Source organism: Xylocopa sonorina, chromosome 3 (assembly GCF_050948175.1).
Source record: "Xylocopa sonorina isolate GNS202 chromosome 3, iyXylSono1_principal, whole genome shotgun sequence".
In the NCBI taxonomy this organism is placed as follows: Eukaryota; Metazoa; Arthropoda; class Insecta; order Hymenoptera; family Apidae; genus Xylocopa; species Xylocopa sonorina.
The window spans coordinates 11,748,260-11,763,620 of record NC_135195.1 but is presented as its reverse complement, the minus strand read 5'-3'; the positions used below and the strand labels follow the sequence as shown (position 1 = coordinate 11,763,620).

The 15,361-nt window shown below is 46.7% G+C and overlaps 1 protein-coding gene across 1 annotated transcript; it reads left to right on the top strand.

Annotated features, from left to right (window-relative positions):
• Window positions 1-5,870: 5,870 nt before the first annotated feature.
• On the top strand, window positions 5,871-6,707 carry LOC143422305 (uncharacterized). The gene has a single exon (XM_076892869.1). The coding sequence runs from the start codon at window positions 5,871-5,873 to the stop codon at window positions 6,705-6,707; it is 837 nt and encodes a 278-aa protein (XP_076748984.1).
• The last annotated feature ends 8,654 nt before the right edge of the window (window positions 6,708-15,361 follow it).

The following is a 15,361-nucleotide window of genomic DNA, read 5'->3' as shown; positions in this document are numbered from 1 at the left end:
CCCTGTGCCAACTGGTTCGTGTTCAGTTTTCTGCGCTTCTGCAGCAACTGTTCGCGCGGTAGAAGTACCTAACTTTGCGAAATAGATGGGCGTGAGTAGAATTGATTTATTGGCCCCGAGTGACAACGGTTCGAAACGTAGAACGGAGACTCTCCTTCGCGTTATAACTAAATGCATAATCGAAGAAAAATTCTTCTCTTCTGAATATCACGCGTATCGTCGATTTTTATAACTTTTCATGCGTCCATAGTACTCTTAATGCATACTGTTACGGTCTTTGGAATTTTTCCGATCGATTCACCCACTCTTCTTGTTCGTTGGAAAAAGTTTTTTAATTTCGAAGAGAATGAAGTATCACTGTAGAAAATAAAATGCAAAATTTGCCTCGAAACTGTTCGAAAAGTTTTTTAGAGAACGCGACCGGGTCGATAACGACCCGAAGACCCCGAGAGGATAAAAGGTAGACGAGTCCGGCGAGACTCGTTAATGCTGCACGTATTAGCTAATTTCATCTGAGATTAGAGGAAAAAATTTGTGTCAAATTAGCTTATAATTGAAGCCCCTTTTAGTATTCTGTACGGTCGCGTACACGTGCGATACGTATAATAAGCCAAATTCGGGTAGCGGAATTGCGAGAGCTAGGGAAACAATTTTAACAGCAATTACAGATCGAAACCTTTTGAAGCCGACGAATGAACAACAATAATTGTACAAATTGGACGAGAAGCTACCGTCGGCCAACCCCGTGTCATCAATTAAGGATTAATCAATTAAAGCCGGCCGATTACAAGAATAATCGAATCCGCGATCAAAAGTGCGTTTCAATGCGAAACTGCATTTCGAAACGATTTTCAATAACAACAACGGCCATTGTTCTATCTGTTAATGGAATTTTGCACCTGCATACAATATTGTTATTAAACGTTCCCTAATAAATACACGACTATCCGCTCTTTGCAACGTTATCAAAAATCAATCGACATGATTTAATGTAATTACGCGATATCGCAGCAGCGGAGGGCGGCTGGTCGGGGCACGAATTTTCCGCGCTTGCGTTTACGCCCGGGCTGTCATGGCTACCAATTGTTGCACGGCAATAACACAGGCGCCCAATTATTTTGGAAACGCATTGTGCGCGAGCGTGACTACTCACGTTCGTTGCATAACGAATACGGCGCGTAATTTTGACGCTGCGCAAAGGTGCCGCGTTGTTATTACGAAATTTAATGATATTACGCTTGTACAGCAATGATGAGCCGATCTAAATTGCAATTAGTCATTCGGTCGCTGTTGTTCGTCCGGGCTCGTTACATTAACGTCACCCTCTGCGCTCTATGGTCGATTACTGGTCGGCTAATTCATTCGAGATTCGTATCGCGCCGATAATTCACAAGTGACCGTTGATCCTCGAAGATACCATCGACGTAAAGAATTTATTATCACGAAGAGTACAGTTCGAATGGCTGTAGACCCTATAGATTCACATTTTCCATTACAATTACAATTTACAACATCCATGGGTTAAATCGTACAACAGCGTCGATCCACCGATTCCCAAAATGCCTCGAAATGGCGCAGACGAAGTCACGCAGGGGGAAGAAACTCGGAACTGCAATGTCCAGCCATTAACGAGTCCAGCGATATATTAGTGGTCCGTACAATTGACGTCGGGTCGATTAACTTTTTCCTTCCGCCAGGTGAAACCAAAATCGCGTGTCAGCGGGACGGAAAAACAAGGAAACACGCGGACGCGTCCAGGGGACGCCATTAGCCTGGTCTGTGCCAACGTACGAAGAAGCAACCAGACCGGGTTTGTTAAAAAGTGCGACTGGTCACGCGAGGACGTCGCATTCGCGGCGTGGACGTTTGACGCGGCAGCGGTGGGAATTCGTGGCGCGGCACGGCGGATTTTGCAATTATTTATAACGAGGAAACTTTCGGTACGGGGCCGGCAATCGGCCCGTTAATTGCGCGAGATAATTATTGTTAAACGCCGCGCCGCTCGCGCGCGCGCCCCCCCGCGTGACAAAGGATAATTCCGCTGTCATCAGCGGAGGCCTCGACTAATTTGCCCGGAGGACGATCGCGCCTAAAACTCGACAAACTTTTCGTCTCTCGTCGTGACACTCTCTAGAATCTACTTGTCGCGTCAGTCAATCGAGAATAGAAATTAAAACGCTTGGAAAAGATTACTTACCAACGTTACATTAACGCCTATAGCAATCAAAAGTAGATAATATTTATCTTCTCATGTTTCTGATTGGAATATATCGGAAGGGAAGAAATAAATTACCAACGAATTGGAAAGCGACACCGTTTAACCCCTCGGCTAATATCTCGGCCCACCCTCCGTCGAAATTCACCGAGTAAGATACATCCTTTTCAGGTTGCACGGTTTCATTAAAATCCCTCGTGCTGCGTGAAATTCAATCATCCGTCACCCCATCCGATAAACAACCCCTCCTGGAGCAGTGGCTCGCTTTCGAACCGGCACGCAATCCACGTTCGAGTGCACTTAATCGGAATCACTTGGTGCCCGCGGGACAGACAACTTGAATCGTCGAATGTCAATGTTAGTTACCCTTCTTCCCGCGCTGGAACAGAGCTTGTAACCGTGAAGTGGGCCCGAATTAGGAAACAATTTCATTAGCTGTCGAATGAACAGGGCCGACCTCCATTGTTCGCCGACGGTGGCGCGACCGATCGTTCGCCCCGTCGAACGAAATCGTGTCGGAGGGTGTTTGCGTCGCGACGGAGGGGCGAAACGGGTGGGAAAAATTGTGGTCGGTTCGACGAGGCAGCAGGCTTAAATGCAAAGTAATTCCAGCGAGAGGAGGGAGGAAGTGGTTACGTTGAGCCATCAACTGATTGCACACCCCGGAGTGTCGCTGGAGGGTGGCTCTGTCTCTCACCTTGGCGAGGAAGAGATTTAGCCTGGCGCGATTAAGTGAATCTATCGAGTGGATATTCGAGTACAATGCGATTTAAAATCCACCCTCTTGTCGCGAACGATGATTCCTCTTTCGATTGAAAACAATAATTAAAACTCGAGCAGACCAGATCGACTTGTGAACTTCTTAACTCGTCCAATTGTAATTTCTTCAGGATCTTTATAAATAATCGCGTCTAGGGCTCTCGAGGAAATTCCAATTGAAAGAGGATCGTAATTCATAAAAAAAACTTTACGTTCCGGTACATTCTTCTCTCGCCCTTCGGAGCACGAAATCGCAGGGACGTCAAAAGGGTACAAGTGAATTAACAGATTGAAGCTAAAGTCGGCTTTCACTTGACGCTAAACAGAAACGAGAGGAAGGACGAGCGAGAGAAAGGGGGGGTGGGGGAGGGGGAAAGGATGGAAGAAAAAGGAGAAGAAGAAATCTCGACGGTCGAAGAGCCAGCAGCAGCGGAAGCAGAAGCAGAAGCACTCGGTTGAAATGTTTTCGAGTTACCGGTGGCACTTGAAGCCTTAATTTAATAGCCGGCGGCCTGTTCTTTCCCAAACGAAGGGGGTGGCTATACTCTTCAGCGGCGATCCACCGGCGTCCTTGGATCTGCTTACAAAGCAATCTCTCCATCTGGGTAGGTCCAAAGGGAACGGCACCTAATCTAATCTCCGTTACGACGATTCCGAGCCGGGGTCCAAATCGAAGTTGGCAGAGCCACCCTGGTATCCGGCTCGCCTCCACCGAGTCTCTGAAGGGGCACGCCTCGAGGAGCCGGGCTAGTAACTAATCTTTATCTTGATTATGCAGCGCCAACGCCGGGAGGAGCCAATCCCTAGCCGTACGGCCTGCCAAATAAGGTCGTAAAGAGGCCGAATCTATCGATCACCCGCGTTTCAAACTGCGAATCCGACGCTGCTGATTTGCAATGGAGATTGGAGGGGCACCAGAACCGACGCCGATGCGGCCTGGACGAATAAGCACTTGAAAAAAGAAGCTCGCTACCAGACAGGATACACGAAGGGCGAGCCACCCCTTGGTTATTCGCGGAATTTTAATTACCGTGACGCGGTCACTTTGGCAAGGGGAAATTGTAATCGATTCGTTTGCGGGATACCCATTAATTCGACTGTCGATCAAGAAATTCGAGAGAGGTTCCTTCGTGCTTATTTTTAAGCAATTTCTTCTTCTCTTGATTAGCGTAGTTAACGTATACTTCTTGTACATTGACACTCTGAGTGTACTTATAAGTCGAGATTCGAGTCGTGAATCGTAATCTGTTTTTTTTTCGAATTGAACGCGTCATTAATCGCAAGGCAAATTTGGGGTGCGGCTAAAATCCATAAGTGGGGAAAAGCCTTTAACTAGGAGGAACGGGGCACGGGCATCAGGCAATGATATACGCGTCCCCGATGCCTGTAAATCTCCATAATTTGTTTTTCGCCCCGTCGCGTTATAAATAACGCGGGCTTCATGAATTTGAGCTGCGAATTCGTGTCACGAATGATAGGATTAATGGTGACATTAGGCGGTTTATCGACGACTCGTTCCACGATAGCCATATACGCTGCGTGACACGTGTACCGGACACGCCGTTTATTCATTGCCCCATGATTTTTAGAGCTCCGCGGGAATTATTTTATCTCTCATTCTGATTTTTATAGCGGCCGTGTCAAACGCGGGCGGAGAAAAAGTTTCGTAGGGCGCCAACACGTAACTACTAGGAAATGCCGGTTCGGAATGTAATTGGCGAGTTAAAGCCTGCTGGGGAGTGCCTAATTTATGGCAACGCTGGCGATGAATTTTCATGAGAAACGATAATACGAAAACTTTTCCAAGCTTTGCATTGATTCCGGCTAATTACTCAGATTCTAGATTTCGCTGTTCGTGTCTACCCGTACGCACGCGGTTATATCACATTATATCTCTCGTCGTTAAGTAAATTAAACATTTTTCAAACATCCGGACGACCCGACTCTGACCGCCCATAGATCAAAACTTGTAGCGTCGAGTCGGTTAATAAATTGCCTCCGGTGCAAGAAAGTTAGATAATAAAAATTGCGTAACACAACGGGACGAAGAAAGTTGTGGAATCTGCGCAGTTTTTGATCGCTTAAAACCGAACAGTCACGCACTGGTTGGTCCAAGCGTCTATCGAAGTGTTCGCTCGCAAAACACCGATGATCGGACTTGACAAAAATATTAGCTGTAATTTTTTGAAAATATCAGCCGTTACATAATCGAAACGAGATAGGAATTCGTTAACAAGAATTTTCACAATCCCCTCTAAAAGTAAATTTCTAAATTCCATCGAGTGGAATGAAATTTTGCAAGGCTCGTTACAGGATAGGTATTTCGGCAATGACTTAACAATCGCCAGTTTGTATCGGTCTCACGTGTCGCAAAAAGATTCCACTTAATCGAAGTAAAAACGTGTACAAGAGTGACAAATAGAAATCGTACTTTTTCTTGGCTGAATGAATCAGCCCAGCCCGTGTACCCATTCTTCCTTCCCGGGGCCGATATTTCTGCAACAAGAAACATTTTGAAACCGTTCGAAATCGTACTCTCCCTTCCCAGAATCGCATTGTCCTTCGACCGTTCTTCCGCTTCCATCGGACGGAACGCTCTCGACGACATATCCCCCTCGTTGCGTCACGTCCTCGGTGCACACCAGTCATCCGTGTCTTTATCTCTGAATGGCTCCCGCGAAAAACAGCGATGCATTTCATTACCAGCTCGAGAAAGTGTGAAGAGCGGTGGCCCAGTGCCGCGGAAGGCTCTCGGTTGCGGTTTGCACGGATGAAAGTCGAATCGGGCGGAAACACTCGGAAGGGCCGTGACGGAACGAGCGAACCACGGATATTTAAGTGGTACCAGTGGCGACGATGGTCATCAGTCGAATGATCGTCTCGAACCAAGATCGAGATGCTGCGTGTCGCGTTCATAACCGTCGCGCTACTGCTGTTGCTGCAGCAGACATGTTTTGCCCGAGACCTGACCGCGATACGCGACCGTCGCCATGCGAAAGGCCCCGCCGCGTCGCAGACCGTCACTTCCGCTACCTCGATCCCCAGCTCGAAGCTCGAGGAGACGAGGGGTGACCTGACGGCAGCTGCCACTGGCGGGAACCACGGCCATCATCACGAGTCCGGAGGAGGGCAGAGTCATCACTCGGATCGTCACGAGGAACACGCTGAGAAAGGTGACAAGGGGTACAACAGCCATCACCATCACGACAAGAGCGACAAGGGTGACCACGACAAGCACCATCACGCTGGCCATCACGAAGAACACGGGGGCGAGGAGAAGGGACACCACGACAAGCACGAGAAGTACGGTGAGCACCACGAGGGGGAGAAAGGACACAAAGGCGGCAAGTTTGGGGAGAAGAAGGGTCACAAGAAGGGTCACAAGACGAAGGGGTATCATAACAAGTTCCATAAGGACGAGTATCACAAGGAGCACAAGTTCTACGATGACTACCACAAGGGTGGACACCACAAGAAGCACGGCGACTTCCATGGACATCACGAGAAGAAGGAAGGGGAGCATAAAAACGGTGGACATCATCATACTGGATATCGCGAGGACCACCATGGCAAGAAGGGCCACCACGACAAGGGCCACCTTGACGAGGAGCACAAGGGACATCACGGGAAACATGGACAAGACGAGCATCACTCTCATCACGATGCTTATGCGAAGAAGGGCGATCAGCAATCTGGGAAGAAGTTTGGATATAGTAAAGGGAACAAGGGTTGAGGACCGCGAGGCTGACTCGGAACGGTTCTGGACTTTTTCACGCAAACGGCCGCTGTTTTGTCTCGAGCTTGCAGCATGCACATTTTTTATACTGATTCAGACATGGACTTGATCGAAAAACTGCGATCCGTTAATTGATCTTATTTCGTACTCTGGCGGATATCGTCGAAGTGGAAAATAATTATTGCGTTATTCTGTTGATGACAAGGATAGAATAAATTCGTACTTTTATACGATATACCACCAACGTTTAAATAAAACGATACACTCTACCGCTCATAATTACTCCGCTGGCAGAGATTTTGCAGGTTATTTCGATTTTATTTCGAGAGGCAAGTACCGGCGTTCCGCGTGGTAACTAACACTGAACATTTTTCGTTTCCCCGTAATACGAGCTGTTTTCATTTCACGTTAGTTAGAGTTATAAATATCAAATTTTAATCAGAAAAGTAATGTACATCAACTTTTGAAACTGACTGAAAAATAATATACGTATCAAAGGGACGTAATTGCAGAGCAGATTAGCTCGTTGATAATTATACACGGAAAAATATTACAGTGCGAGTCTGGAACGTATCGAGAAGTTAATTAGAAGTTCCATTTCGTTCCCATTTAAATGTGAAATTTTACATCGAATCGATAGCGTATCGATCAGAATCGTGTAATCTTTTCGTTCCCCCTTGCATCGTGGGGTGGTTTCACGCACGCGTTCACATACACGCCCGAATTACATTTCTAACAGACGTTATTTACGTAGCTCGTTATTCATACGGGGCGCGTTTAATACCTCGAATATTTCACAGCCGTCAGTCTTAAGTTTTTCCAAAGTGACGGTGAAATAATGTATCGCGGGGCGATGTATATCCCGGGCCAATATTGTGCAAATACATTATGTAAATGCTAAAGCGGATACAGTGGCTGTTCGCGCGCGCGTGATAAAAACAGCGATATAGCAGCCGCCGTCGCGTTGCTTTTCCTTTTTTTTTTCACTTCCCCTGCGGTGAGCTGCAAAGAAGTTTCTACGCGGCTCATATTTGTCTCATAATATCGCCATTAATCAAACTGGAACGCGGTGTGTTTCGTTCTTGCCGAATTTTCGATGAAATTTTCATCATTCACCACTTTCGACCGTGCAAAAGAACTCTCGTTCCCCTTTTATTCTCTTCAGCGTAGGCAACTGAACGCAGCGGCGCCTGAATTTTCCGCGGTTTAATATTTGAGCCACGCCGCGCGCACGCCCGGAACGTATCAAAAGACTTTATATTTACCTGTGTGGAAACAGAGAAGTTTGTAAGGTAGTAAGACTTATTTAAGACTTACTAAAAACTCCGCCAATTTCCTTTCTTTATTTAAAATTATACACGCGTGGCGTAGTATTACCGTGTAAATACGGCGTGGAACGATGCGCACGGTTTTCTTTTATTATCACGCGGCACGGTCAAAGAAACGAAACGACGGTTAATCAAACGAACTTTCGATACGTCGAATCCGATCAGTGTCAAACACGTGTCTGGTTATCGGCTGAGTTATTCGCGAAGCTGTCGTATTTCCGGTCGAACGCGAACGATGTAGCCGGACAGGTACACAGGTAAACAATTTTAACCGTAGCATCGCGAAAGTCGGTAATACGGAAGTGATGGAGTTTAATCGGTCGCGTTAGCGATTTAATTGATTCTCGGATATTAATGCACGGCCCGATGGAATAGCCCCCGGATCGCGAGTTAACGCGGTTCAGTTTGCAGATAAATAACACATGCCCCGCGGATTTTCAGCCGGCCGGCCGAATTAATTATATTAATCGATTATATTGCGAACTATGCGCTCGTGTGACACGCTTAGCTTCAAATCGGTGCCTCCAATTAGTTTATCGACGCGTGCGTTGGCTCGCGCTAGAAATCCAACGTGAGACACGGCGATTTTATTTATCACCATCCGCGAATCCAACACCTCTAACCTGTTACCTTACAATAGGTGCATATGTAACTGTCTTGGCCCCGTGTCTCTTCCAGAGAAGCTTATTATTTATAGACAGGAATAGAAATTTATCGTTCGCGCCATGTTGCTTCGCGAACCTTCGAACAGGACAGTTCCACGGTCAACAAAGGACGCCACGCGGAAGCGGAAGGGACCGCAGAAGCTCGCAGGACCGTCGCTGGGACAGCGCTGCCGTAGACTCTATCTGTTCATCCACTCCGGTTGATCCACGTTCAAATTAATAACGCGACTGTTTGCGCGTGCATTTCCACCGTTATTCCTTTCTATTTACCTATCAACCAGTTTGCCTCGTATAATCCCGGTCTCACCGGGACAGTTTATTTGCATTGGCCGATGCGACGGTGTAACGCAACAGGAAACACGTGCCCGCGTTTGCACGTTGCCGTCGGGGTGCGTGCTCTCGCGCAGGGTGCGTCCACGAGCGATAAACGTGGGGGGAGAAAAACCAGCAACGGCCGATGGGAAATTGAACGAGCGATCGGGAAAGGCACGCGTGTCCCCCGGGAATTTTAATCAAACAGCGATCGCATTTCTCTATAATCCGCACGATTTCTCTAGTTATGTACGCTGGAAAATTGTTTCGCGTAATTCAGCGATGCGTTTTTCCACGCGAGCGAAAAACGCGAGACGTCGAAGGTAGTCGCGTTAGAATCGCGTCGTAAGAAAATCTCTGAACTGCTCGCGAACGTTTCGATGGGAAACTAATTCGTCCGCCTGCCTCGACCGTCGAGCGAATTCGACACGGTCATCGACGGTGGGTGAAAACGCGTGGTGCGCGGAAAAATGTAATTGGATGTGCAATAATGGAATTGGCGGGCGTTTTATCGTGTTTCGATAAAACAAAACAAAAAAAAGAAGAAACACGAGGGAAAATATGCTCGCCACAGATCAGAGAAGTACACGGCTGCCAGCCGTGAAATGAATGAGATGCGAGTGGTGCTGCAATTTCCGAGGCTAATCAACGCGTGTCAACTGAGATCGATTCGTTCGGAACTTCTAGTTTCCTCTGCAATTCACGAAACGTGCAATCGGAGCTATTACTTTGAGTACATCGAAGACTAGTGAAAATTGCGAATTTTAATTAGGAATTCAGATCCGTATTGCTGTGGAGCGCAGTGGATATCCTGATATTGCCATCGATTATCCTAACGGTATTAATAATACACGACTTTTTAATTACGCGTTTCCGCGATGTACATATAACCCTTCACTACTACAGAGAATTTCGAAATAATACACGAATGCCAACGCGCAAGCAACGTAAGCTTAATCAAGCGCTTAATCCAGCTGGCTTATGTCGTCAAAAGCTTTCTTCCGCAGTCTTATCGTGCAATTTCCAGCGGGGTGGAACGAAGCTCTAACTACGGCTGCCCGATTATTATTTCACTCGCTCCTGAACATTTTATCAAAGGTTCCTTGCGGAGTTAATAGAGGATTACATTGTTATTACGTCCGTTCCTTTACGTCCCTAATTTTTGCTCTTCCTCGCTTCCTATCGTACTCCATCGATCAGAACTGAAACCAGAGATTCCACAGTTTTTATTATACACGAAACATTTCGTACGTTTTCATTCGACAAAAGTTAAACGCGCGCTTTAAACGTTGAAATGTAATAAATGGTCAAAGAGAGATTGATTCCAAAATATTTGTAAAATCAAAAACTCTACAGGATATGTAAACGAACACTGTGCGCACAGTAGGCATCCCTGTTCGAAAATGAAATCGTGGGTCACGCGCGCGTCTGCTTCTTTAACAATTTTCGATTTATGTATTCTGTTTCTGGATTCTGATCCAGAACGTAAAAGCGTCAAAGAGATTACGAAATCCCCAAACACTTTTATGGAATCTGCTAACGCTGTCTGCTCGAAAATTTCGCAAACAGAATTTATATAACAAGATACGTTTTACTGTATTACTTCTCGCGCACGAGTCTTGAAAATGAGATCCTGTAAGAATTAAAGCTTGAGCAAGCCAATGCCTGATGGTAACTAGCGACTATGGATTCTCAATTTTTTTTAATAACAAGCGTCGATCACCTCGATCGTCGATAATGGAAGCCACGTCGGTCTTGTTGAATATTTTCGTATTCTCGACGGTTTTCCCCGCGCGCAGCCAGAATTTACACGTCCCCTTTAATTTAAACGCTTCCTATTGTCCCCGGGTCGCATACTAAGTCCTCGTTACCCGGTACTCGCGTGCCGGTGTAAACTCTATTAGCAGCTTCGTTCGCGACTCGATTTCATTAAAACAAAACTGGTTAACGTGGTAGTCCTGTGGAACGTTCGCACGTATCCGGCCCAGGCCCTCTGCGAATTATCCGATAGCTACGTTCCCGCTCTACCCAGGGAATTAATAAGTCAGGTCCACGAAGGTCTCGGTTAGGTTACTAATTCAACGTGTCTGTCGTCCGTCTAACGGTGCTGATCGATCGAATATCTCGATGAGACGAGATACCGCATATTTTAGTGCGCCTTTCGTCTGACGCGATAGAGATGTCGTTTTATTAAGAAGTGTCCACTTCTGCTACGGTGATTGGTATGAATAAACAATTCGAAAGCAATTTATTCGATCTCCTTTCGTCACAGACAAGCAATTGAGATGTTTAAACATCGTGTTTTAGAGACTTACAAATCGGATCGGTAAGCTAATTATCGATTTAATTGGATCGTTGATTATTAATTTTAACACACGATAGAAATCAATGGCCAGCTTTAACGGTCCCCCGCTAAGTGCAATGTTATTACTATGTAAATTTAACAATTTTCATTGCAATTCGTATTTACAGCTTTGGGTATTTGCATGGAAGATCGATAGTAAAATGTGTATCACGGAGCGATGGTAGAAAATTTGCACTTTGTTCAATTAGTCGCGTCATTATACTTGCTGACCACTCGATGAAATTACAAAACTTTGGATTCGTGCGATATTATAGAACGGTATTATGAAAAACCGCCGCTCAACTACGCGGAGGACGAAAGTAGAAATGTTTAATTAATAAAATTGGCACGTCAATTGCTGAGCTGATTGAATAAAATGTTCCCATAAATTTCGTGCGCTTCCCCGGATACATTATTGAATTTGTAATCAAAGTGTAAAGAGCAACTTTCGCCACGCGCAGAATAGCACGGCGATAAATGGTGACTAAACTGAACGATGGAAATCAAGCGAAACTCCGCGGGGATAATCCCCTTCCGGAGTTAGGCGGAAATGTTTCACCGTTAACTAACATTTTATAAATCGAGCGAAAAAGTTCCATGGCTGTTCCCAATTTAATGCGAGCGAATCGTCGGGCGCCGCGTATAACGCGCGGAAATATAATAAAATAGAATTCGTTCGCAGCTGCGCTTTTATCTTGTTTGCGATTTTGTTAGGTCGCGAGAAATTAGGACGACAATTTGGTTAGCGCCAAAAATTGTTATTCATTCTAAAGCGTTCAACGACGAACTGAACGGCGTATTAATGGCACACGGCGCGAAAATATGTGTGAAATTACGTTCCATTAGTCGAAAAAATCAATGCCCCTTTATACAATCGAATTCAATTTTCTCTTCTATCGTTCGTCAAATTGCCCATTACGGATATTCACGCTGGCGTTGACGCGTAATTGTCGAAAATCGCAAAAATTTCGCGGGCACGAACCTCGCCTTGGAGTCGAACCATGGGAAACAGGAATGTTGATGTAAACATCGTGGTTTCCTCGGGAAATCCGCAACTTTCCTTCTCGTCTTTCTCGTCGAATCGATTCAATTTAGCCTGGTGGCTGCGGCGAGCGAGGGTGGCCGTGGAGAACGCGGTAAGAAAATACGAACGGATGTCGGGCGACGGAAATTAAATGTAGCAATTTCGTAACAGCGACGTCTTCGTCGGTCGAAGAAAAAGATAAATTACTGATGCGCCGTTGATCAATTGCGTGTACTCGTCCCGTGGCCTCGTTGAGTGGAAAAGAAAGTCTCTAATCGAACGCGATCGAATTTACCCCGGAGTCCGGCGCACTCCCGTTGTCTCCCGCGTTGCTCGCCGGCAAAAACAGCTTCCCTCAATTCCCGCCCACGATCCGAAGAAACACCCGCGGAGCTGACAATGGCGCAGTGCGGAGGATCGAGAAAATACGATCGTCGGATGTTGTCACAGTGAAATGTAATTGAAACGTTGCAAAGAGTTAGAAACGATCGAGGGCCGTTCCATTTCTTAATCCTAGGATAACCGTGGCACGCGTGAAAACGAAACGTATGAGACATTGTGTCTCTTAAAGAATGAAATTATTATTATATCAACTAGTCAAATAACTGGGAATTTATTTATTCTCGCATTTTATCGCCGCTAATTGGTTCCAAAACTACCCCAACAAAGAACGAACGGAGAACCGCGACAAGAATGGAGGAAAATACGAGGAAAAATCGAAGAAAGGGAAAGCAGCTGTCGACGGGGTCGTCGCAAATATTAAACGGTACGTGTACGTACGGGTATCGGCAAAGCGCGCGGAGTGCAATCAAAAATGCTGTCCCGCGACCGCGGAAATTGCTACGTACGAGTGGCTCGTTATCCGTATTACGTCGACGACAGTCACCCCGCGACGAGACGGCTATCACGACGAGTGCATCGACGACGATGCTCGAGGGTGCTCATTGATTTGGTCGAACGCCAGGATTATTGCGTGATCGATCAAAAAGTACCGGGGCGAGCCTGTTTCTCACCCCCTTCGTCGCGTAGTTATCTCAGCGTACGAACCCGCTCGAAAACACTCACAATTGGGACGGTTCTCGCATTTCCACTCGAATCGAGAAAATGCGAAACGACGGTAATTAAGCTGGCATTCTCGCGAGATCTTTTATCGGTATCACGATTGCACAGGCTACTACAGCAGCGAGTAAACGAACGTTAAAATAATTGTAACAGTACTGTCCTTTATTTGGAACGAAAACAACGGTACGTTTTTAATTTGAATAGTTGTCTGAACGCGAAACGAGAGAAACATTTTACCGTCGCGGCAACAATTGTTAACGTTCGTTTTACATATCTCGTAACGCGCGCTGGCCGCTGATAAACGTGTGCACACACCGTGCGAGCGATCCGCGTTACGTCCAGTCGCGGAACGCGGGACAAATCTTTCGTATCGCGTGCAGCAGTCTAATTTACATTTATATTCATCGCTGTTTCCAGCAGGCTTCTTTATTAAATTGTCCACTGTCCCATGTAAGATTTTTAAGAGCAGAGATGCGCAGAGGCGGCATCCGCTCTAGAACCGCGGCACGGCGCGACCGTTTCCTCCTTTTCTTTTGCGAGCCGCGCGACCACTCCAATTAGATTAATTAAGCCAGCCACACGTACGAGCATCACGGGGCGAAACAATGGCCGGCGTGTTCCGGGGCGGGTTTCGCCGCGGCGGTGCGCTCGACGGAGGGAGAATTGTCACACGGCAGAGAATTTCAAGTGGATCCCGTACGGTCCTATGCAATCTCCGGCCGAGAATGGGCAAGCGTGATCGTGTGGCCTGCTCGCAACAACCCCGCCGGCCCGAAAGAAGCGTATAAAGCTTCGTTAATCCGTGTCCGGCGCAACGGAATCCGGTCTGGATAGACCCACAAATGGCCACGGCAATTTCATTTGCCGGGGGTGGAATCGTTAATCAAATCCCAGTCGGTGTGAATGCGGTGCGAAACCCCGCGGACTGTTCTCGCCCCGTCTCGTCGAGGGTGCGCGCCGCGTTTCTCTCGCCGCGTCAGCGCGGTGTACGCGCGTTCGGTTGCACACAGCGGGGGTGGTGTCGTACGCGGCCGCGTGATAAAGCGAGAATGCTGCGAAGAAAAGCGGACAAAAAGAGCGGGTCGCGTATGTATATACGAGCTGCCCGTTTCAAAGGAGTCTAGGGACGTGGCCCGTGCTTATATCGTCTGCACTCTCGTCATGCGGGACGTAAAAATTTATTAGGACGCGTTGAAATTTTAAGCAACACATGTACGCGTCGTTATTTCTCTTCCGCCGTCCCGGTTGGTTTTACTACCCGGCTCTGCCCGCTACGTTTTAGTTGCTCGAAGAAATATCGTACGCGTCCTCTCTCTCTTTCTCTCTCTCTCTCTCTCTCTCTCTCTCTCTCTCTCGCTGGTATAATATTGTTTCTGCGAGCGTTACAACCGTGAACATCGGTGTTACTGTCTGGCGTTAACGTTAGAATCGCGGTGGCGCTTGGAAGTGGGCAGTTCCCGAGGAGAGCCAGATTTTGAGAGTCGCGTTACCACTATAAATTCCTTCGCTCCATCGCGGTCTTCATTTTACGCGAATTAATCCTACTATTCTGCAATGAATCCGGCAGATATAATTCTCCTAAACGTTCTACAAATTATGGATTAAATGGTACCAAGGGACACGCGCTTCATTTATCAATATGGTTGATATCGGTATTCGATAGATTAGCAGGGGGGGACGTAGAGATTTATTAATAATCAAAGGAATTTACGGTCGGTTTGGTAATATGGTTTGTGGCCACTGCACAAGAATTCAACGTTACTCTGAAATGTATACCTGGTGTAATAATTTAGCTACACGGACCATAATGACCGGAAAGTTACAATATATGGTTGACATTATTGAATCGTTTAACGTTTCATTGTATTCCTGCCTCTGCAAATTCGTCCCCGTTGCGCGGACTATTTGTTAGTGTT